Source organism: Onychostruthus taczanowskii, unplaced genomic scaffold (genome assembly GCF_017590055.1).
Source record: "Onychostruthus taczanowskii isolate IOZ18803 unplaced genomic scaffold, ASM1759005v1 scaffold69, whole genome shotgun sequence".
Taxonomy (NCBI): domain Eukaryota; kingdom Metazoa; phylum Chordata; class Aves; order Passeriformes; family Passeridae; genus Onychostruthus; species Onychostruthus taczanowskii.
The window spans coordinates 3,282,334-3,306,633 of NW_024504676.1; the positions used below are offsets into that span (position 1 = coordinate 3,282,334).

The 24,300-nt window shown below is 45.2% G+C and overlaps 1 protein-coding gene across 7 annotated transcripts in view; it reads left to right on the forward strand.

Annotated features, from left to right (window-relative positions):
• LOC121344865 (USP6 N-terminal-like protein) overlaps positions 1-24,300 on the forward strand; it is an 84,465-nt gene that overhangs the window by 38,837 nt on the left and 21,328 nt on the right. For 6 of the 7 annotated variants that reach the window (XR_005953889.1, XR_005953890.1, XR_005953891.1 and 3 more), the window contains 6 exons: positions 7,402-7,685; positions 12,698-12,771; positions 13,292-13,377; positions 14,226-14,265; positions 14,996-15,076; positions 23,033-23,140. Coding sequence is in view for 4 of the 7 variants with exons in the window: in XM_041421168.1 (XP_041277102.1) it covers positions 12,706-12,771; positions 13,292-13,377; positions 14,226-14,265; positions 14,996-15,076; positions 23,033-23,140 (381 nt within the window). In the remaining 3 variants the exon portion in view is untranslated. The other variant, XM_041421171.1, reaches the window with a different exon arrangement.

Sequence of the window (24,300 nt, forward strand, 5' to 3'; positions counted from 1 at the left end):
TCAAATTAAATATAAAGAGTGACTGAGTAGTGTTTTTTTGGGAACTGTGACTTTGGTGCCCTGTTTTCATGTCACACCTGGGTTTAATTCATCATAACTCGTTAGCAGAAGTGCCACGGACTTAGCGCCTGGTGTGAGAATGTTTCCTTTGGTTACTAATAAAGGAGCAGCACCAGCAAAAGTGGAAGCTTCATCTGTGTCGTTTGGGGACGAAACATGGTGATAAGGGATCTGGCAGGAAGGAAGTGCAGTGTGTGGTGAGAAGAGCAGGTTCTCAAAGGAGCATATTTAGAGTACAGCGGATACTCAGGGTGGGCACAGTATCTTCTGGGGATGGTTTGTAGCTGGAAAACAGGGACAGCCACTTGAAGCCAGGTCAGTGGTGCAAAAGGGGCCCTGTCTCTTCAAGCCATGCTGCTGGAACATCATCTTCTCCACAGGACCTGTAGTGGGATGGAGGGGGTGCTGGAGGCTGCACAGCTGGGAAGGACAGGACCGGGCTGTGCCCTGTCTGGGCTGGATTTACTGGGTGGGCTCCGAAGGACCTCTGTCTCAAATCACCAAATCACCCCCTGCTGCTTATTGTTGGGAGCGAGCTGTTACTCTACTAAAAACCCTTCTGAAACAAGGGGGGGCAGAAATCTGGGAAAGCAAATATTTTCTGATAACAGTGAGCAACAAGCTTTTGTTTGCTGTCAATGGAAGGAAGTGGGAGAAACATGTAGTAGCTATAACACAGCACAGACTTTACTGCTGGAAAAGAGATTTAGTGCACACATTTCTCTGGCAAGGGAGGTATCCTTGAGGAAGGGCTGCTTAAAGTGGATGGGAAAGGCACGGCTTTTGTTTTGCTGCAGCAATGTGTCTGTGTGAAGCAGATGCTAAAGGAAGGTCTGTGGTCAAGGTGAAAATCTAGGTCCAAGCTTACATGTGAGGTGGGAAACATGAAGTCCTCATTTTGTATTCAGCCAGGACAAGATTGAAGCAACTGCGCTTTAAATTAAAGGGAGGCCCCTGTACTCAACTGACAGTGATGATAAAGTGTGAACCAGCTCTGATCTCTGTTCTCTGGAAAGATCCTTCCTGATGAAGAACTTGATACTTTGTTAAAAAATAGGCAGAAAGCTCTCATGCAATATTAGATTTGAAGTCTTATCTGAAGGCCTGCAGGCATGTTCTAACTCAATTAGGCATTTTTTTCTTTGTGTTGGACCCATTTTTTACATTAGTTTCTTTCTAATCAAAAGGCACTTCACTGCCCTTAGCTGCTTATTTATTTGCAACTTCCCTTTTCCAAGCTTTCTTGCACCATGCAGAGTCCAGCTGCCCTTCAGTAGGATGCATTGTGGTCTCACAGGTTTTGATCTTGGAACAGGAAGATTCATTTCCCAAGCTGCTGAGGAAATCATCATCCTGCTTGCAAATGTCTTTTGTAGCAGTTAAGTGAATTTTTGTGTTTATAAGTGAACTGTTTAAAGTGAACTGTCTAGTTGTTGCTTTGTTGGGTAAATGTTAGGGTTTTTTTAAGGTAAATGCACCCTTTAAGTTCAAAGTACCTTTTTTTTTTTCTTCAGCTGAGCATGTTTTCAGCTAAATCGAGCTGCATCTTGAAATGCAGGTGATACTTGAGTTGTGTTTGTTTCCTGGAGAGAACAGCATCTGCTGCTGCTTTTCTGGACAGCTTTGCATGGGCCTCCATAATACCAAATCCTTGTCTTTATATAATGGCCACAAGCTCTCATGTACTTAAACTTCTCCCTCTGTTTTTTAAAACTTTCCCCTCTGCTTTTTATCTCATCCAAGAAAAGGTTATGTAAGATTTTAAGTTCTTCCATTCATACTGTTATCCCTTATGCGAGTTCCAGCTTTCACTGGAAAAACTTTTCTCAAGTTTTTTTACCTGTAGACTTGAGCCTGCTCTGGTCCCCTTTGGCTTGCTTTTATCCTACTTCCATTGCTGTCCATTTTATTCACATCAGAAGTGCTGAGGACCTGCAAAAAAGTAAATGTTGGTAATAGATCCGCTGTGGTTCTGAGCTCGGGCTTTCCTGAAGTTCCTTGTGTTTCTTTCTCAAGCATGTTTGATCAAAGGTGCTGAATGCCTCTGAAAACCTAGAAGTGGAAAGGTGGCATCTGGTGTGATGCCTGTCTGTGTCACCCGGCTCCCTTGGTTGTACATCCCCTTGGATGCTGGGCTCCATGGTGGCAGGCATCCAGCACCAACCCACCCAGCTGGTGTTCTTCCACCCTGAGCATCATTTCATTGTACTTACAACTTAAATACAGAAACTGCTAGTGAAATAATATGGCTTGCTCCAAAATGTCGGTACCATTTAATTTTTCCTGTCTGGAAAGCAGTGTCTGTCTTTCAGCTTCAGTGGCAGGTTTAATTTCATATCAACCAGTAAAATGCTAACAGCCAAATGCACAGTAAATTGTGAGATGTGTTTTGAAGCCCTGACCAAATGGGACAGATGTTGATTTCAACACTGTTCAAAATCACTAGAATCCTTGAGTTGTTTTCATATTAACTCCTAATCTGGAAAGCTGCTTTTAACAGGGTGTCCTACATGGTCATTGCTGTTTCATAAGTATTCATAAAGTATTCATAAAGTATTCATTCATTTCATAAAGTATTACCTCTGCATTAAGTCTTTACCTATGGTTGGATTTTATAAACATGTTTTGCACTAAGAGAAGAGGGAAGGACTTCTTGTGTGGACAATTCCCTCAAAGGGAAGGCAGCCACTGTGAGGAGAGGAAACTGATAATGACAGATCTGGATCAGGCTTATGTACTTAGCAATTTCTTTGCTTCACTCTTCATTGGCAGTCAGGCTTTCCACATCTCTCAGGTGGGAACTGGGGGAGTGAAGTCCCTCCCAATGAAAGCAAAGAGCCACATTGAAGACCATCTGGTGAAACTGAATAAGCACAAGTCTATGGGGCCTGATGGAGTGCATTCCAGGATTGTGAGAGAACTGGGTGATGTGCTTGGCAAGTCATTTTCCATAATTTTTGAAAATTCACAGTGGTCAGACAAAGTCCCTCATGACTGGAACAAAAGGAAGCATCACATCTGTTTTTAAGAAGGGTAGAAAGGGGGACCCTGGTAACTACAGATCAGTGAGCCTCACCTCTGTGGCTGGGAAGATCATGGAACAGATCCTCATGGAGGCAGTGCTAAGGCACGTGCAAAAGACGAGAAGGTGATCTGACACAGCCAGCATGGTTTCACTATGGGCACATTGTGCCTGACCAACCTGGTAGCATTCTCTGGTGGAGTGACTGCAACACTCTACAAGGGAAGAAAACCAACCAGTGTCATCTACCTAGAGGTCTGTAAGGCTTTGACTTGATCTCATATGACACCCTCATCTCTAAAGTGGAGTGATATGGATTTGAAGGATGCACTGCTGGTTAGAAAAGAAATTGGCTGGCTGGAGGTTGTCAGAGAGTTGTGGTCAGTGGGTCTATGTCCAGGTGGAGGCCAGTGACGAACAGTGTCCCTCAGGGTTCTGTCTTGGAGCTGGCTCTTCATGAGCCAAGAGTGTATGCTCATAGACCAGAAAGCCAGAGCATCCTGGGCTGCATCCAAAGCAGGATGAGGGAGGGGGTTCTCCTGCTCTACTCTGCCCTTGTGAGACCCCACCTGGAGTGCTGTGTCCAGCTCTGGAGTCGTCAGCATGAAAAAGTCATGGACCTGTTAGAATAGGTACAGAGAAGGGCCACAGAAATGATCAGAGGGCTGGAGTACCTTTCCTGTGAGAACAGGTAGAGAGAACTGGGGTTCTTCAGCCCAGAAAAGAGGAGGTTTCAGGGATACCTTAGAGGACCTTTCAATACTGACAGAGGGCATAGAAAAAAAGAGGGAGAGTGACTTTTTCCACAGGCACATATGGATAGGACAAGGGTGAATGATTTCAGACTAAAAGAAGAGAGATTAAATGTTAGGAAGAAATTCTTTACTCAGGGGATGGTGAGGGACAGGAACAGGTTGCCCAGAAAGTTTGTGGATGCCCTATCCCTGGAAGTGTTCAAGGCCAGGCCAGATGGGGACCTAAGCAACCTGGTCTAGTGAATGGCACCCTGTCCTTAGCATGGGGATTGGGAATTAAATGATAGCCAGGGTCCCTTCAAACCCACACCGTTGTATGATTCTGTGATTTTAATAAAATGTTGTGTTTGCACACACACACAATTAAAAAAAATATAAGTCCTGCATTTCTTAAGTTGGGGTGATTTTAGGAGTTAACAACAAGCAGAAAGAAACAGAAAAGTTATGTTGTAATTTAAAAGATTCCTTTCATAGGACTTAAAAATTTACGTATCCTAATGCTGTCCTGCATTTAGTTCCAAGGCTGTTAAAAAAAGCTTTGGGAGATGTTTTGTCAGTACTTTCCGGTGTTGGATCAAGTACTTCTTGTTTCCCTCCAGTTTGCTGTTACTGGATTTGCTTGCATGGGTCTTTGATAGAAGAAAACAAGTTAACAAAAGCTCATGCATTAGCATCTGGAGATGCTGTTTGAAGGTAATGCAAGTCCAGGATACTGCCAGTAAAATGGTCAGGGAGTGTCCTCTGCAGAGGCTGCCAGAGACAAATAATTTCCTGTAAGGGTTCTGTATTTGGAGGCAGTGTGAGCTGATTAAACTCATTAAAGTGATTGAAGGAATAAGGGTGGTTCCTAGGGGCTGGGCATTAGTTGGGGTCAGGCTAATGGCTGAAGATCCCTCCCTCCTGAAAAAGAGGCAGAGGCTCTGGAAAGCAGTGTGAGACACAGAGTCAGCATAGGTCTCATTTCAACTCAGCTTATATATCTGCAGCATACAAGTCATTTGCCTCAATAATTATTTTGGACAAGTTTTTCACAGACAAGCTGCATCTTATTAGTGGAGTTTTAACTTCCTACTCTTTTATTTCATTGGCTGTACCAGCAACTTTATATAACGGTACATTTGTTATTTCCTTGTATGTGTTTAAAAAAAGATGCTGCATGTCTGTGCCAAAGAGAGCACAGGGTGCTGGCAGCATGGTAAGTTATATATGCATCCTTGTTCCTTTGGTTTTGGCTAGGAAGCATCACTAACTCCACAGTGCCCAGGGTGACATCTTGGGTATCAGCCAGGACACGTGTCCTCACCCTGCTGCTTTGGGCACGTGCTGGGGGTAGGTGGCCTCTAGCTGACTGTGCCCCCCCAAGCCAGAACCAGGGAAAGTTTTAAATAGCAAAAGGAGCCTTTAACTTACCCAAAATTGCCAAGTATAGCTGAAGGCAAGAATGACAAGGGAAGAGTAGTGTGTCCTGTAGTGTTGCTACATGTACTATAAAGAATAAAATACAGGGTTTTAGGAGGAATGCATGTCCAAGTGGAGAATGACCATTATTGTAGCTTACTTTAGTTTATGGTTAAAGAAATGCAAACTGCTTTTCCAGTCTTAAGCAAACAGAAGCAGCCTGTTACTAAGCTCTGTGTTGATACAGTTCCCTTCCAGGTCAGTGCATTGCCCGAAAAAAAGAGGATTTTTTTTTGTTTGTTTTCCCTCTGGCTTTTTCTTTTTTTCCCTTTTTATAGACACTGGAATAAAAAAAAGGAGGGAAAGCAGAGAAGAAATTAATCTTCAATTCTTCAATTCCCAAAAGAAGCATGTGGACCTTTGCATTCTTCAGTTTGCTTATTTTTTTCAAATGAAAAATCATTTAAAAATGATGCTTTAAAAATAACTTGTGCATCTTTGGTTTTTGTGCAGTCCTTTGTCTGGATTTTTTTTTGGGCTATTGTTGTCTCTAGAAGATGAGCTTACATTAAAAGCGTTTTAAAAATGTTTTGGTGCTCTTTTATTCCCTGTGAGGTCTAAAAATAGAAGCTGACAAAGAATTGCTTATAGACTCGCTGCTCTTTTCAGAGGGTTTAGTCTAAATCTACATCTTCTGACTTTGCAACAGCTGAGCTGTGCAGAAACACCAAGGCTGGGCTTACTGAGCATAAGCAGGGAGGAGACCAAATCTCTCTATCAGCCCTGCTGTTTATCTCCTCCCATCTCCATCCTCGGGGTGAAGAGTGCCAAGGCACAGCACCAAAAACGTGTGTGAGAATGAGAGCGAGGTGTAAGTACTGGGAGCAAAGGAACAGAGATGGTGGGGAGAGGGTTAAGAGAGGTTTTATTTATTGGTAGTGCTGCTCATGTTGAGGGGGTGGATGGCATATAGTTGCAGTTACATGGCTTTTTAGTTACTTCTATAACTACAAGACTTGGCCAATGTATTTGGGTTTCTTGATATAGCCCTAGTCTAGCAGCATAGTGTTGTCATCGTCACCACAGCTTGCAGTTGTACTCTAAAAGCTTGGTGCAAATTGGGAGAATAGAGGCAAATGTGTGTAATCTGCATTTAATGTGTGTAAGATACATTATAACCTACTAGGTGAAAACATATATAAAATATAATCAGTATAATGGGTTGATTATAATGGTGCCCATTTCTGAAAGGTGTGAGGTCTTCTGTACTTTAGGGCCTCCAGGTCGTTGTGTCTGAGTGCTGGAGAGGTGACAACAGAGAAATTCAGCACAGGACAGCTCAGGCTTGTGTGGAAAACATTTGCTGTCCGTTTGCTGGTGTTTGTGAGGGGGATTGGAAGAGAGGTGGTGTTATTAAAGCGGCGGCTCACGACAGAAGTGAGGTGTGCTTCCTCTGCCCGGTGCTTGCTGAATTTAAGCAGAGTGTCATGCTTTGGGATGCTGTCTTGATGTCACACTTGTGGAATTAGTGTGTTGCTTGTCTGTGTTGCTGAAGGCGAGAACTAAAAAGTTGGTTTGTGTAAGTGATAGCTCTGAGTTGGGCTCTGCTGCCCTTTGGACTATGTAGCTGTTTGGATGTGTCAGGGAGAACTGCAAGTGCTGGAAGGTGGCTCAGGTGGCACAGCTGGTGCCAGCTCTTCTACCATGCAAGTCAGTGATGTGTCTTGCTCTTAACCTGACCCAAGTCCTGAAGGAATGGCCTGAACCCTCCATTGCAGCCCTTCTTGGGGCAACATACTATTAGATTAGCTGGAGTCGGATGTAATACTGTGCCTTTGACTTGGGTAGGGGGCATCTTCAGAGTTATCAATGCAATGTGCCTGCTGGTATAAAGGTGTGTTGGGCTCTTGGACCTTCATGGGAAACCCTGGGACCTAACCAGGGTGGAAAACGGCAAGAAAAACCACACCAAGGTTTTTTTGCAACACATACAAGTGTAGTTTACTTTCTGCCATTGTATGCCCTGCAGTTACAGCCTATTCTTTCCCCACCAGCTCCAAAGAAACCTGCGTTTCCTCTGTGTTCAAAGACCCCTGTGTTGGTAAAGGATGGTACCTTTGCTGTGCCAGAACTGGAAAACTGATCAACTTCTTATTTCCTTTGCAGTGAGCCTGGGGAACAAGACAGTGTGGATTGCCACCTGCCTTGCCTCTTCTCGCAGCCGCCTGCAGTGAGCTCTCGCGTGCCAGCGGACGAGGGTGGAGGAGAGCGGCCACGTGAAGCTGGGACGGTGTGGGTGAGCCAAAGGGCTTTTGACCAGTGGGCTGTGGCAACTGGGGGTCCTCACCACCCTGCAGGAGAGACAACTGGCTCCTGCCAGGTAGATGCCTTCAGGGGAGTGGCCAACTCCAGCTGAACTGATGAATCTTGGCACCTGATACAAGGCTCAGGTAAGGGCACATTGCTGTGAGCTGGGTTGTGTTTTCATCCTGACTTCTCCAAACTCACAAAGTGGCTCTGGAGAAAATAAGAATCACACTGAGAGCTGTCATAAATGGTGGTTACACATGCTAGTAAATCAGCAGGACCTCATCTACAATGATGCTGGATGCTTTGGCTTATTGGGGTATTGCTGGTGGCATCAAAGTGAGTTGCAGTGGAGGTGTTCCCACTACCTCTGCTGAGGGACGTGACTGTGGTTTTATCCAGTGCAGCATCCAGTGCAAGTTTACTAGGATAGAAGATCATTTGAATTTTCTGTAGCACATCTGTGATTCATCTAAAGTGATCTATAGTAATTTTCAAAGACCCCAAGACAGTTAAACCTTCCTGCAATTCAGCTGGCTTAGTGCTCCTTATGCTCTTAAAACAAACAAACAAAAAAGCTTGCTTGAGTTCCCCTGGGTTGTAGTCAAGGAAATAAATATGCAAACAGGATCTCCTGTATCTTGGTTCATCCTGCTTGATAGTAATTTCATTCCTGAAGCCGTAATTCACTTTGTGAGTGCAGGTCTTGATTTCCTTTCTGGTAGCAGGGATGTAATTGTGTGCCGGATTTGAGCTAAGGTCAGGGATGCACAGTCCAGTGAAGTGTTTTGAAGCTGGTGCTGGCCAGGATGTTTGCAGTCTGGGTTTGTTAATGAGAGAGCATCTGCACATGGGGATCAGCAGAAGTCCTTGATGCCAGTGCACTGAATGTGTTGTCCATTTTGGAGTAGAAATTTAGGGGTCTAGTAAAAAAATGCTGCAGCAGCTGCAGCACTGAAGATGGGGATGCTGGCCTATCTTGCACCACGGCCTCAGGAGCAGGTTGACTTCTGCATGGGGCTGGTTCTCACAAAGCAAAAGCTCTGCCTGCAGTCAGCAGCATGTGGCCATCGCTTCCTCCTTGGCTTGTCACCTCATGGGCACACAGCCAGGCGTGCCCATGCCCACCTGTAACAGCCCACAGCCCCTCCTGGCTGCCTTGGGGGCTTTGAGGTTTCCTCAGGCTGTGGTGGAGCAGTCCCAAAGCCATGCTCGCTTTGGCTGTGCGTGATAGGTATGTGCAGTGGTGTAATGCTGTGGCTTTGCTTCTGAAAGGCTTTGAGCATGTGGGAAAAGAGCCTCTGATGACAGCTCCTCTTGGCTTGCAGCTGCTGACTGTCCCCCCACGTTCTACCAGGCAGCCAGGATGGGCAAGTTGCTTCAAGCCCTTAACCTGTGTGGTTTGAAGCATGTCAAGGTGCCTGTTTCGTGCACGAAAAAAGCCCTAATGGGGCTTACTCAACTTCTCACAGCTTGCTTTAGTTGCTTTCACTGCATAGCCAGGTTTATTTCAGGGTGTGCAAGTGTGTGAGTCACTGTTACAACTAGTAGAAGCTTTACAAGTGAGTAGTAGCTTTAAAAGTGCCTTGCTGGGAGAGGGTGCAGACTGCAGATGTACCTTGTGAGAGGCTTTTTCCTCTTAACAGATGTATAAGCATTTTTGCTTGCATAGATGTATATGATTTTCCTTTAAAACTGTTCCCTTAAAGCAAAAATTGCAGGCTGATACCATAGATGGCTAAAGACATAAAATGCTGTGTAGAAATGTGCTTCTAAAATAGAACATGAAACAGGAATTGTGATTTGTTGTGTTTCAGCAGTGGTTGATGTGACTGTAGTAAGTAACCTTTTTACCTTATTCCACAGCAGTTGTTTCACTCTGATAGAGGCCAGAGTGGTAGTGAAGTACAGTGTGTCAAAACTTGCCTTTTTTTTCTTCTCCTAGCAGCAGTCTCTATTTAAAGTTAAGTGGATATAGTCAGAATGAGAGCACACATTTACCTAAACCCATTTCTGCTTTTTCAATGACCTTCCACCAAACAGAAACCAACTACAAACATGTAGTCTTAATCTCAAAAAGCTTGAGTAGCTACTGTTCTACAGTACAAAAGATTTAAAAGCTGGGTTCCAGAATATCCTCAAATCCAGGCTGAGACTGAGAACATGTTGCTATGCTGTGTTTCCTAAGAAGAGATTTTGCTGATATTTTCATTTTCAAAAGCCCATCTGTCAAGTACTGGCAGGGTGATTGCTGATGAATTGATAAGTGTGAGACATGGTGTTGTGGCTGGGGGTGACGGGGGACGTGTGTGTGTCCTGGGCTGTGTCACAAGGAGCACTGCTGCTGGGCCATGGGAAATGCTCAGTTCTCCTGGGCAGTGAGCAGGGCTGCAGAACTGGGCTGGTGGACAGAGGTTCCCCTCTCCCAGCCACGCTGGTCCTGGTGGGTGCTATCCCATGTGGGGCAATGGGAGCTTGGCACATCTGACTGGAAAAATATGGGACTTGTGGGACGAGTATAACAGTAAATCTGATTTATGGAGAAAAATTTTGACATGAAGTCTTGGATTTTTGATGCAGATACTTTCTTCTTGCTGCCAATATTTGAGATTCCAGCTGGTGAATTAATTCAAGGAAAGTCGCTTTCATTCAAAAATTTGGTATTTTATTTCAGGTTTGCTGATAGCTAGATAATGTTCAATGTTGGTAGGCAGTAATGTGCAGTTCCATTAAACATTTTTAGGCTTATTGTAGTTGGTATTAATTTTTACTTCCTGAAATTGTTGACTGGAAGCTGCAAGTGTTAGTGTGACATGACAGATTGTGAATGTTTTCAACTCATTCTTTTTTAAAGGAGGTAGTTCATAACTTTGTTTTGGGGTTGAATTTAAATGTGCATAGTTCAGGGCTTTCTGTTTCTTATATCCTAGTTAATTATGTAATACCATTGTTGCACAGTTCACATTTTCTTACTATTCCTGTTCATAGCAGCTTCATCTTGTGTGTTTGTAATGGAAAAATAAAAGTCTTTGCTAAGAAAATACAGTACTCTCAGGAGAAAATTGGGTGGTAGGGTTGAGAAAGTAATTTAAGTGGTGTATTAAAAAAAAGAAAGTATGCAGTCATACATAGGTATATGAAGAAGCATGGCAGGTACAGTACAGCCTGTTCCTATTTATAAGAAGCCTGTTTACATCAAGTTAAAAAATGATGTGTTCCATCAAACCCTTCAGAAAATAAATCTCAGTAGTTTCCATGTATGCGAGGTGTCATTTCCCTCAAGCAAAGGCTATATAACATCATGATGTCAAAACTGCTCTGGAGTTTGAGCACACATAGAATGAAATAATGAAAACACCCCTATTCAATATCTGCTGTTACAGAGCTAAGCTATGTTCTGTTCCCTCTCCAGAGTACTTTGACAACCCCCTCGTTGAGCGCAGCACCGTCTCTGTGCTCTCCCAGGCAGCAGCACTGTGGTCACACCCCAAGGCTGGTGAAGCCCCTTGCCATCTCCCGTTTTCTCTGCTTTCAAGTTTTTTACTAAATTTGGACATTTGTAGAATTATAGAAAGAGAAAATAAATATGCATATTCCAGGAATGAGATTAAAAACTGGCTCCTTTGCACAAGTCTGGTGTTTCTGGCTGCAGAGAGGCTTTTGCAGAGGTGAATGCCAAAATATATATGTTCTTGCTGTGTAAATCCTCCCATGGTACCAAGTTGCTCTTCCTTTGTTATTCTCTTAGAGTGTGGTCAGAGATATTCAGAATAGCTTTCACTTTATAAGTGTCTTGAAAAATTGCCCATTTAATCTGACATACAGTTTATTTTTCCCCTGTAGACTGCAGAATATTTGTATTTTTAGCAGCATGTAAAAGACATCATTGGAATTTTTTTGACCCCATAACGACAACAACAAAAAAGTCAGAACTGGGGGAGTGAAATTGCCTGTAAGTTTCACAGGAGATGTGAGAAGGAGGAGATGCAGAAGTATTAGGTGACACAGTGAGACAGTTACTCAGACCTTGCTGCACTGGAAAATTAAGCTGTGATTAAAATGTACTAATCAAAGTTCACATTTGAAGTAGGAGCTGTAGCTTGGAAAATAAAAGAACAAAATACACTTTAATATTTCTGTCCTTGCTCTGTTTTGATTGTGGAGTCAATAAGAGGGGAAGATACACCCATTCCTGGTATGAATTTGAAGAATTTGCATTTTTCCAGTGTCTGAATGGATGAGTGTAACGTGGTGCCATGCCTGTGCTGCTGTCTCATAACAAGTCATGAAAGAGCCCTGATTATATAACCCCCTTCCCTGGGGGTTTTGCCTGCCTGCGTTTTCTCCTTGGTGTGTTAGTTCCACCTTTGGTGAATGAGGAACTAGTTATGGCTTGACAGGGAGGATGCTTCCTTGGGCTTGTACAGGATAACACTCAAGTTGTGTTTGATGTGGGAACTTACTTGCTCATAGGGATGTGTATGGGATGAAGCAAAACAGTGGCACAGACTCCAGGGACCTAGACTGGGTCTTGCTTAGACCAAGACTGGTCCTTCTCAGCATAGGTGGGGACATCTTGCTGCTGTGTTGTTTTCTTTTGGAGTTGTATACAGAAGGTAATCACCTAGAGGCCAATTCACTTGTCTCATGCACACTTCAGTAGGCTAAAACTTCTTTCAATTTCTTCTTTGATGTTAAATCTGCCTCTGGATGCCCCTGCAGAGCATCTCCTGGTTTGCCATCCAAACCAGTGGTTTGCTGTCATCCATGTGGATGCTGTGCCAGGCAGCGCCCGGCTGGCGCCTGTCCTGTGCTGGGCCAGCGCCCTGTGCCTGGTTTGCGTGTCTGGATTTAAAAGCCACGTCTTTCACACTGCCATGTGTGTGCCTGAGAACAAAGGCAAGACCCCCCCTTGCTCGGGCTGGGCTGTGTCCCAGCGCAGGGAGCTGGTGGTCCTGCTGTGTGCAGGCAAGCTCCACAAACTCTGTACAGTGGCTGTGCAACCTCAGCCTAATTTTAGTTGTGGGATATGGCTGGAAGCTAAAATTGTCAGCAAACGTTTTTTGTATTAGCACTTTCCTAAAATATTTCACATGCTGTGTATGCATTTACTTATCTCCTTTCCCCCCCCTCCTGCTTTTTTTTTCCCTTACAGCTTCTGATATGAAGAAGGATATAGAGTCTTTAATAGCCCAGGAAAAAGCAGAAATCGTCGCCAAGTATGAGAAGGTACCAGCCTCGTGCGTCTCCCCAGCATGCTGACTGGGACTGAAGCTGTGTAATCAATTAGGAATGCATCAAATAAGAACTTTGCCTCCCTGCAGGCATTGCAGGGTAGTCCTCATGCCATCAGGCTTCATGCCAGCTCTCCCTTCCTATATATCCCCTCTCACTGCATCCCTGGAGTTTACTGAGGGTCCCATGTGTGCTCAGCATAGGTACTGAAAGGTGCTGAGCTTCTGGTGCTTCAGTGCTCCCTTAACACCAGGATGGCTTATGCCCAACAACACTGTTTTATCTGATGTACAGCTTTTCCCAGCCTCTAGCAGAGGCACACATGGAATGCTGGATAGGCTGAACTTGGCATTTTTCTCTGCCTTGAATTTGGCTCTTTAGTGTAGGTTTTGCTCTCCTGGTTCTGTGCCTTTTATCACTCAGAAGAGAGGGATGTAGGCTTTGGGTGTAGGATGCTGGCACTGGGGTATTCCTGATGCTGGGACCAGCTCAGAGGTGTCCCTTCTGCTTTCAGGGCAGACAGGAAGGAGCTCAGATTGACCAGTGGGAAGATGCCGATTTCACCCTCTACAAAGTTACAGACCGGTTTGGATTCCTGCAGTAAGTCCTCCTGCCCTCTCCTTTCCTCTCTGACCTTTGTGTGTGTGTATGGACCATCCTTCTGCACTGAGCATGACTGGCCCAGCATTTCTCCCATAAGCTGCTCTGTGGCTTGGCTTGATCAATCTCAAATGCAGGAGGAAAGACTAAATGGGCCTCCTTCCTCATCTGTGCATGTCTGGACACTGATGCTTTGAATTTGCTGCAAGACAAGGCTCAGAAATGGTTTCCTACCACAAGCCTGGCGTTAGAAGGTGCAGGCTGGTGCTCCTGTGCCTCCGTGGTATGCCAGAGAGGGAGAGGTCCTTGTGTTTGCACCTGATGATTCAGGGAGGTATAGGAAGAGACCAGAAAAGATAGCTGATCATCTTTGGTTCCCTTAGGAAACCTTTCCTTTAGAAATCTCCATCCTAACCAAGGCACACATGAATTACACACCCTATGCCTGGGATGAGTACTTAAAAATAACTATTTTTATTCTGATTCTTAACAGAAATTACAATAGTACATGTTCTGTGTGCAGGAGGGAGGTTTTAAGCAATTGCTGTCCAGAAATTCTGCTTCCCCACCCTTTGAATTGCTGATCATGTGTGTATTGAAGAGGAGATATATGCTCAGGATTTCTAGTTATGTCAGTGCTTGATTACCCCCCAGAGCTCCTGTTGGGTGGTGGGATTTTGGATGGTGCTTCCCCTGCCTCTTTCATACCGGGGACAGCTGTAGGAAGAGCACAAAGTCCCCAGGACATACCCCCTCAAGTGTCTGAGGTGGTCCATGAGCTGCAGCACCCTGTGCTCCCCACACCCTTTCTTGCCCATGGAGTAACCAGTGACCCCTTGCTTTTCCAGCGAGCAGGAGCTGCCAACCCGCACCGCCTTGGAGGAGAAGGTGAGAGCTGCCAGCTCTGTCATCATGGATGTGGCATCCTTTTCACACCAGCTGGGGAGGGAATGTGTTTTGAGGAAACAAGTGAGCAAGTAAGAGCAAAGCAGGCAGCCAGCACCCACTGGTCACTGCTGCTCACCCAGAGGTGGGGACACTGCACAATGTCCAGCTGTTGGAGCTTTTATTTTGCTTGGTCAGACAATTTTCCTCCTCCACATGGCACTGCAAAAGCACCTCTTAAAGCAATATTGGGCTTTTCCCTCTGCTTTGGCACAGTGCTCAGCAGCTGTGGATCACAAAGGGGACTGCATGTGTAAAGGAAGATGGTAGAAGTTGTAGGTAACCATCAACTCCATCCTCATCTCCCCTGAGATGTGAGCATATACTCTGGTAGAGCCCTGCTAGATGGGACTGAATCACATTTCTTCTCATCTGATATAGTGATAGCATTTGAGTCTAGCTGGACATGCAAAGATTTTTATTGTCAGGGAATACTCTTGGGAATGCTTTCTCTATGTTAAGCTTGTGTGTCTTGTCATTTTCACCAATGGTGCTTTTAATTACCAAGTGCTGAAATTACCAGTTTCTGCACGCACCTGTGGATTATTCCCATCCCTGATGTGAGGTCTTTGCATAGAAGTTTAAACCTGAGAGAATGAAGTTTTGTGTCTTCAAGAGGGATGTCCTGGGGCTTTTTTTTCTTAATTTTGTCTTTTCTTCTCCTTTGCACCAGCAAAAACAGCAGGAAATAGAACGTGTGGACAAGTGGCTTAAGATGCTGAAGAAGTGGGGCAAATACAGAAACAGTGACAAGGTGAGGAGTAAAAGAGTGTATGTCTGGCAGGGTGGGTGTGATGGATCCTTATGATGAGTCAGGCTTTCAAAAAGTCAACAGATAAACCAGAGATCTCTGGAACACTGCCTGATTCTACTTGTTAGTCTTTAAGATTTTAAAGCTTTCCTAGAAATTTCTGTGTTACCAGTCGAGGTAAAAGTTGTGTTCTGACTTACATAGCTTTAAAAAGGGTTTCCTAAATGCTGCTGCCGTTTTTGTACTTATACCTGTGTAAGCCAGGAGCACAGCAGGGATATTTGTGTGCCCAGCTGGCTCCCTGCCCTGTGAGAGCAGAGGGCAGTGCACGCCAGAAGTTGCTTCTGTGTTTCCACCTCCTTGAAATTATGTGGAAGATGTGACTGATACAGCCCAGTTGATGTTCCTTATAGTTCTCCCTGGCGGAAGAATTATTAGTCTGGAACAATACTTAGATTTTGTATTTTGCTCCTAGCTGTGCCTGTGAGAAGCCATTAGGCTTCATATTGTGTACACCTGTCTGTGGAAATCAAGGATGGAGACACCAGCATTATGTCTCTGGTGTTAAAATGAGCTCTGCACCAAACACCACTTCAAAACTGAATTGTTTTTAATAAATAGTATCTGTTATATGTTCCTCTTACAAACCTCTTGACACCAAAAACCCTTTGAACCTAATTACATGATCCTTGCTGGGTCAGGAGAGGAGCGTTGTGTCTGACTGCTCTGCTTGAGACACTCTGCACAGGAGAGGGCTGAAGCCTGGCACTGCCTTGTTGCCATGGCCTCTGCAGCCTTTGTGTTTAGCAGGAGAAGTGGGGTGTTTGGCTGGACTGCTTCTAGCTCCCACTGGGAATCCTTGGGAGAAATTTGAGCTTGGTTAAAAAGGCTAAGTAGAAAGAAATATCTGAAGAATATCTGCATAGCTCTAGGGAGAACACTGAGCAGAGCATCCTATTTGCCCAGCTGTCAGGAGTCATGTCCAGATCAGCCAGCCAAAGATCAGCTGTAGTATCACTCTTCAAACCAAAAAAAGCAAAACCAGAAACAAAATCATCTTAATGACAGCAGGGATGGGGTGGAGGTGGGCTTGGGGTTTTATAAACCTTCTGTTCACTTCAGGGTGGTTCTAATTACTTTGTTAATCAGTGCTGCTCCGCAGGCAAAATCAGAGGCTCTCCTGTGACTTGGTTCTTTCTAATTAGAAGTTAGCACTAATTGGTTAGTGACCTTGTGGGTAAACCACCAAATTCCAGCAGGGTACAGGGAATTCCTTCAGGTTCTGGAGGGTGTTTGTGGTGGGTAATGATGAGTGGTTTTAGCACACCTTGGCTTTCCTGGGTCAGATGGTGAGGACAGGCAGGATCCAGCGTGAGGGATGGGCAGCAGTAGCAGTCTCTGGTCGCTGTCTCTTTTGGATTTCCCTTGATAATTATTGGGGGTGTTAAGCACACTGTAGCTGATGTCACTCAGATCTGCTGGCTGGCAAGTGGGTCTTGCTGGTCAGACTGGCAAGTGGGTCTTGAGGGTCTTTGGGTCAGAAAATGAGAAAGCTCTTGTCGTGGAACAAAGGATGTTATGAATAACAGCCTGTAAATGGTTGATGGCTTTTGGACACAGAGGTGGCATTGTCCCATGCTGGGAGACCGGAAATGGCCATCCCTTCTCCCAGCAAATAGAGAAGCAGTGCTTGGCCCCAGGGGGGGAAGGAACAGTCTGGTGACCCTGGGGAGTAGAAAGGCGCTTTGGTTTCAGTCCTGCCCAGCCTCACACCCATTGCCTGGCACCAAGGCCAAGTGCAGGCTGAAAGGTCTGTAGCAGCCACACACCATTAAATGCAAAGATGCTGAGAGGCACAAAAGAAGTGTGCCTTCTTTTAATAAAAAAAAATAAAATCAGATTGTGTCCTACACCTAGATGTGCAACCCCATACTCTTGTGTCAGGAGTGTGGAAGTTACTCAGATATTCCTGCTGCCGCAGCTGGATGCAGTTCAACTGTGGCATTTCAAGGACCTGATGCTGGGATCACAGTCATGTCAGAGGTTGTGTGTTTTGTTCTAGCTAAAGTAAATGTGACAGGCCCTTGATCTGATTTTTCTAAAGCAGAGTGGGATGGTTTTGTTCCTTCTCTGAGTGCTCAGGCTGCCACATCTGCATTGCATGTTTCCTTCAAGTTTGTTTTCACCACTTGGCTGACATGATAGAAACTCAAATGTCACAAGACAGCCACTCTGTGTTATTTTAACAATGACTAAAGTGTCAAATTTTGAAAAAATCCTCTTATTGAAAACAAGAACCTTCCCTCTGATGTTAATTTTGATATGCTGTACTTTATTAGAGGGGGAAAAAAATCTTGTTGCAGGAACAGCAAGCAGTTTCACAGGGAAGTTGCCCTGACTTTGACTCTGCTTGAATGATGTAGAAACCCATCTTATATTCCAGACTGGGACTTTCTGGACTTAAGGGCCAACCTTTTCAGTCCCTGTTCATGTGCTGGAGCTGGCAGACATCTGATCATATCTAGTACTTGATGAGGAGGGACTTAGCAAGCAAGCCTTTGTGTTTTACATCATCTTAGTATCTGATCGAGGTTTAGGTTGTTGTCTCATCTTCTGTGTTGTGAAATGTCAGCAGGAGGAGCGAGCTGGTGTATCCATCCAGGGCATTGACCCCAAAGCAGCCACCTGTCAGTGGGCAAGAAAGCAGCTTTTTCAGACCCTTGGTATGAGCCAACGCCAGAGAGCAGCAGGTTTGGCTTTTTGTTCCCCCACCTGCAGCCTGTGTGCATCCTTGCATGCTGCTGATGGCAGTCTGGGTCTTGTGACTGTCACAGATTATTGGAAATAAGGCTGAAAAAAAAGAGTGGGACCTTTTACAGTTCCTTGACTAGAATGGCCTGGCTAGGAGCTGAAATAATTTCTGGCATAACCTGTTTCAGGATGAGCAACAAATAGTATTATCTTAATTAAAATAATGTCCTGGGGCTCCCTGTGCTCATCATTTTCTTAGATCTGTCTCCATCTCTGTTCTAGACACATTTTGTAACAACCTGATTTAATTTCAAGATCAGCAAAGAGTGACACTCAACACAATTCCTCATATGGGTGGGGTTAGAATGATGCAATGGTGCCTTTTTCTGGCTGAGTTTCCACAAGGGAAAGGGTACAAAAATAAAGGAATCCATGAAGGATGGCATTGTTTTGCAGAGTTAAGGTACGTCAAACCTGCAAAGAAGTGCTAAAATGTGTTATTCAGGGTTCAGCACACGGAGGCTCATGTGGTCTGTCTCCTCTTCACTGCTGATTTGAACCCAAGTTCAAACACCAGCCTGACTTTGCTTGGGAAGGTTAGGAAATGGCTGGTGCCTTGTAAGAATCTACACAGTTCAGGCAGCACAGTTTTGCTGATAGAAAAGGCTGTGCTCTGTGTGCTGCAACAGCGGGATAATTTATTCATCATAGCCCTGAAGTGGATTTCAGCCAGAAGCATCAGTCATAGGAGGAGGATATGACCTCTGCATCATTTGCAAGCTGCATCTTGCTGCTGGCCATGTGGGATGGGACCTTTAGAGAGGGATGTCTTTGGTGATAGATGTCTGGTTTTTAGGCAAAGCCTGCCTTTGTGCAGGGGGGAAGCCTTGGCCTTGCCTCTGCTGAGGTCACGGGAGTGCAGAGCACTTAATCCAGTGCATGCCAGCAAAGCGGTTTAGGATGAATCGGGGATCTGTATGGACTGACACAACCCCCCAGGAGTGAACAGTCTGCTAATGCCAGGGACAGCCAGCAGACGTGTGTCGTGCCAGGGCTGGCTGAAGTCAGATCTCCTGCCTCAAATGCCATGGGAAGGAAGGAAAGGGGGCTGTGTCTGGGAGTTGCAGGGCGGCTTCTCCTGCCTTTTTTTTTTCTTTTTTTTTTTTTTTTTCCCCTCATTTTGGAAAGGCAAAAATTCCTCTCTTCCAAAGGTAGCCTGGGCAATAACTGTAAATGCCCACCAGCTTTAGGATTTAAATTTGCCCCTGCTTTGCTGGTACCCCATCAGGAATAGATGCATAGGCTCCAGCAGCAAGCACAACAGCTGAGTTGGGAGCAATCATTAACTGTAGAAAGACAAAAATTCCTCTCTTCCAAAGGTAGCCTGGGCAATAACTGTAAATGCCCACCAGCTTTAGGATTTAAATTTGCCCCTGCTTTGCTGGTACCCCATCAGGAATAGCTGCATAGGCTCCAGCAGCAAGCACAACAGCTGAGTTGGGAGCAATCATTAACTGTATGGAAAGAAAGCCATGTGTGCTGATGTCCAGACTGCCAAGCATCCTCCATGGCCACATCATCAGTCAGCAGGTTTCATGGTACTAAAAAGAAACCCTCCACTCCAGGTGAGGATTTGCACAGCTCAGTTCCTCTGGTGCATCACTGGTAGAGGATGTGAAGAAGTCCTTTCTCTTTGGCAGGATCACTCTTTGAGTCCTAAAGGAATTGAGGAAGGTGATATCCCTTTCAAGTCCTTCCATATATCCAGCATATGTCTCCAACACTTTAGGAGTGTTGGAGATATTGCCATGGATACTCAAAATTTGGGCATTGCTCCTGCAGTCTTTTCCTGGTCATCCATGGACATGGCTGAGAAGTTAACAGTGACAGACTCCAAAGTGTGAAGGTGAACTGCAATGTGTATATTCTGCTTCAAAAACCAACCCACCTCTCCCAAATCCTTTTTAACTTCACTGTCTTTACTACTTCAAAAAGATGTTCTGTCTTTAAAGGCTCCATCCCTCATATTCAAGACTGGAACAATTGGTTCGGTACTTCTCAGAGGAGATTGCTGGTTCAGGAGCATGGAGCTCAAGTCTGTGCTTCCATAGTCTTCCCCATCCCATCTACCTCAGACAAAATATGTGGGCAAGGGAGAGATAGAGATGGGGTGATGATGGCCTCTGTGCCATGAGCTTTGTATGTTAATGCCTGGAGAGGGAAGATGATCCTATGGCAAAACCTGGAGCAAGTTTTAGACACTGTGGCTTCAGTCCTTGGCTGACACAGCCTTTCCACCGTGTCTCACACCATTGCTTTGGCCACCAGCATCTCCTTTTGTGAAGCAGAATGGTGTTTGTTGTTCTTGCCTGAGCATTGGTCTGTCAGCCTGCATGGGACATGATCCAGGTGCTCTCTTCCCATCTGTAAGGGCTGAGTGGTTTAAAAGAGAGTGACCTTGAGGGTTGGTTTTGACTGTCATGTGGTACAGGAGTTATCATGTGCTGCCTTACCTCTGTCTTTTCATCCCATCATAAATACCACTTGTATGGTAACTTCCCTGTTTTCCTTCAAGTTTCATGATGAAGGAAAGTTGCTCATTTTTTTCTGGGTGAATCATAGCTCTGAGTTTTTATCACTTTCATGTCTGGAGGTGGTGGGAGGAGGAAAGCCCTTGGGTAAATAACAGGAAGGCATTTCATTTCACTTCCATCTCAGCATGTTTTGTACCTCCCCGTTCCTTTAGCACTTGTGCAAAGAAAATCATTTGAGACATTACTATATGCCACTGAGGGTTGCGCTCATTAAAGTACAATACCAGCTCTGGAAATTCAAAGCAAAATTATTTCCTTCCCACGGACCTGACTGTCATCATATGCCTTGGCAGCTGTCAGTCAGTCTTTTGTAATCCACTGGAAATAAGTAATCTTTTCTGAATTAGTGTTCTTGTCAGAATTAGTACATATTCTAGTTTCTTCACCTCAGCTTTTGCTTCATAAAGGCATGAGTGCTTGCAGGAGCCAGGCTTTCATGCACCTACTACTTTGGGGATGTGGTTCATCTAATCCTGTTGCTTTGTGTCTCTTGATGCATTGCACTTCTTTCATCCTGATTTAGTGACTCTTGGGAAATGGGGATGAATCTACCCCACATGGTATGAAGGTTTGCTGTCCTTAGAAGCACCTCCTTACATGAGGCTTTGGGTGTGCAGATGGTGAATTATTGATGTCCCACTTGAAATGCAGCATGCAGTTGAACAGGATGGTGGCTTTCCACAGGCATGTCTTGCTGGTAAGGTTGCTTTTAGGGGCAGCTTTTATTTGGTGCCTACCCAGGGAAGGACAGGATCTGGTAAAGGATTTCTGCAGGATTTCATCCTGGCTATGCACTGGACCTTCACAGCTGGTGCTAAGCAATGCTTGGGGCAGGGCAAGCATCTGGGGAGTTCTGAGGATGGCATTTTAAATGTTGAATGTCCATTACACTTTCAGGATCAGGATATGTTGCAGACACTCTCTGTCAGCAGAAATACTGAAATATTTATTGTAATAGAGTGGAAAAGCGTTCTCATAAGCATCTGGTTCTCCTGGTCCTACAGACTACAGAGTTATTTTACATACTTTTTTTGACTGGGAAAGTGGTATTAGTTCTTTGCTGTCCCCCTGCTTGAAGCCCACCTCCTGTCTTACATCTTGGTCTTGTAAATCTTTGGGACAAGGGCCACCATTCCTGGGTCTTGCCCTCAGTAGCCACAATGCTGCCATGAAGAGAGTAATGAAATGAGGAGTGTCAGTTTGTGTTCATGGAGGCTGTGAGCCAGCACAGTGCCATGGTTAAGGTCTTAATGTCCTTGGAGAGGCTGACCTTCAAAAGTCAGGTTGGAAATAAAAGAGCTGGTGGTGTGAGGTGAGTCTGAAAGGAAAGGCAAGAGAAGCAGGTGTTCAGCTGGGTGTGGCAATGGCAATGTGGCAGGCCCACATCCAGAAAACCTGCTGCTAGGATCTTGTGCTTCCCTGGGGATTGCAGTTCTTCTCTTACGTCAGCCTGAATTGCATGAAGCAGAACACCCTATGGAAAAAGAAGAGGGATTTTGAAGGTGGTTGGATGCATTTGTACCAGGCAGTGACAGTAGCTCCAGTTGATTGCCTGATCAGGCACTGCCTTTCTCAGCTCCAAGCTCATTCCTATGACTGGAAACCTGGCACCTCTGTCCCTTCCCAAGGAATTGCCTGGTTCTGAGAGAGCACCATAAGGCAACATAAATGCCCTCCATGGCTGGAGCTTGGGCATGTGCCACAGGTCCTTCAGTGTACCCAAGGTTCCTCAGGAATCTGGAGGAGTACTACTGTGAGTTTTGTAGTGCAGCTGCAAGGCATTTCACAGGTGGGATGAATGAAAGGAAGGAAAATATTCCGAAAAGGATACTCTTCTTTCTTATGAAGCTTTTTCTTTTAATGGAAGTAGTCAGCAATTGAAAAAGAAAAAAAGCTTTTTTTTCTTTTCTGTTTTCCATTGAAATTTAATGGGGGCTTTATGACAGGAAAAAGAGAAGAAGCAGCTGTGAGATGAAGTGAACAAAGACCTCTCTCCTGTGAAGACAGGTTGAGTTGTTCCGCCTGAAGAAGAGAAAGCTCTGAGGAGACCTCAATGTGGCCTTCCAGTACTTAAAGGGGACCTATAAAAACAAGGGAGAATGACTTTTTACACAGGCAGATAGTGATAGGACAAGAGGCTACAGTTTTAAACTAAAAGAGGGCAGGTTTACACCTAGATTACATGTAGGAAAGAAATTTTTTACTGTGAGGATGGTGAGGCACTGGCACAAGTTGTCCAGAGAAACTGGATGCCCCATCCCTGGAAATGTTCAAGGTTCAGGCTGGATGGGATTATAAGCAGTCAGGGGTAGTTAAAAGTGTCCCTGTGCTTGGCAATGGTGTTGGAACTAGATGATCTGTAAGGTTCCTTTCAACCAAACTGTTCTGTGATTCTCTGGTTCTGTGACTGACTGAGTAGTTGTCTGTGATGAATGCAGGTACTCAGCTCATCCATCAGCTCAGAGATGCCCTCTCTGTGCCATCTCAGGGAGAGGAAGTGATTGCCTGGGGTGTCTGCTCAGATGGCTGATTATCTGCAGCAGCAAATCATGCAGAAAATGTGTTTGCCACCAGCAGCACCCAGCTAACCTTGCATGTGTTTTCCTCCCTGCAGATGTGCCGGCGTGTGTACAAAGGGATCCCGCTTCAGGTGCGAGGCCAGGTCTGGTCACTTCTGCTGGATGTCGAGAAGATGAAGAAGGAGAATGAAGGAAAATATGAGGTATGGGCTCTACCTGGCAAAGATGGCAGGCAGGAGAAGGATGATAGGGAGGTTAGATTGGTTGATGAAGCTGGCTTGGTGAGGACTGAAAATGCAAAGGGTATCAACTCTTTATCTGTGGGTTTATACTGAGATAGGGTCTCTTAGCATGTTAGTTGGTGGCTTTCTATAATATGCTGCTTCCATTTATTCTGCTGGAAGTTGGGAGCAAAGCTGCTGTCAGTGTTACTGCTTTTTAGAGAAGGATGCAGGGAAGAGTGAGGGGAAGCTTTCCATAGGCAGCGTGTGGAAGCCCTTGGTGGATAATTAACTTATTTTCCAAGCCTGTGTTATGATTTATTTTGCATCATGTACCAGGGCGAGGATCAGGGTGTTGTGGAGACAATTATTTTTCAGAGGCAGGAGGGTGAGTGCTGCTTCCAACAGGTGTTTCTAAAAATCCCTGCCTATTAAGCAGGATGATGCTAACACTCGTTATAGTTAGTCAAGTGTGGATGTTACTGGCGAGGTGCCGCGGGGATGGAGGCACACCCAGGGGCTGGGGGAAGGCAGGCTGGGCTCACCACAGTAAGCACAGATAAGGAAGCTCTCCCAGCACGCAGATTAAAATTGTGCTCCCTCCCTCAAAGCTGTGCTGTGCAGGCAGGGAAGCAATCCAAACAAATGAAAGTCACAAGGAGTTTATCTGTGCTCCAGAGGGGTCTGTGATAAACAGGAGCTTCAGGGCTAATAGGCTTTGCTGGATGCAAACCCTCTACAAGATCATCTTAATCTACCTCTTCTTGGGTGCTGCCTGCCACCAGTAGTTATCTCTCCCCTAATTTCCTCCAGGAGAGGTTCAGTGCAGGTCCTGGATGAGGGGTTTTGCTTTCAAGAAGGGACCAAGCCTCAGACTTGTGTCCTGAAGGAACTGGTTCCAAGGCCACCCCATTTCTCCCTGAGGTATAACCCATGGCACAAAAGCCTGAAGGCTACCATGGGACATTCTGCGCTTGCTTTTCCTGTAGGTGTGATGCTCTGCCTCCCTGGCGTTTATTAGCTGCAGCCAGAGGGCTTGATGGGAGCTTGAGAGGGCAGCAGGAGAAACATATTGGCCATGGGGCAGAGCAGAGGCATCCTGGCTTTTACCCACTGCTTTGTTCAAGGTCTTTGGGATGGGA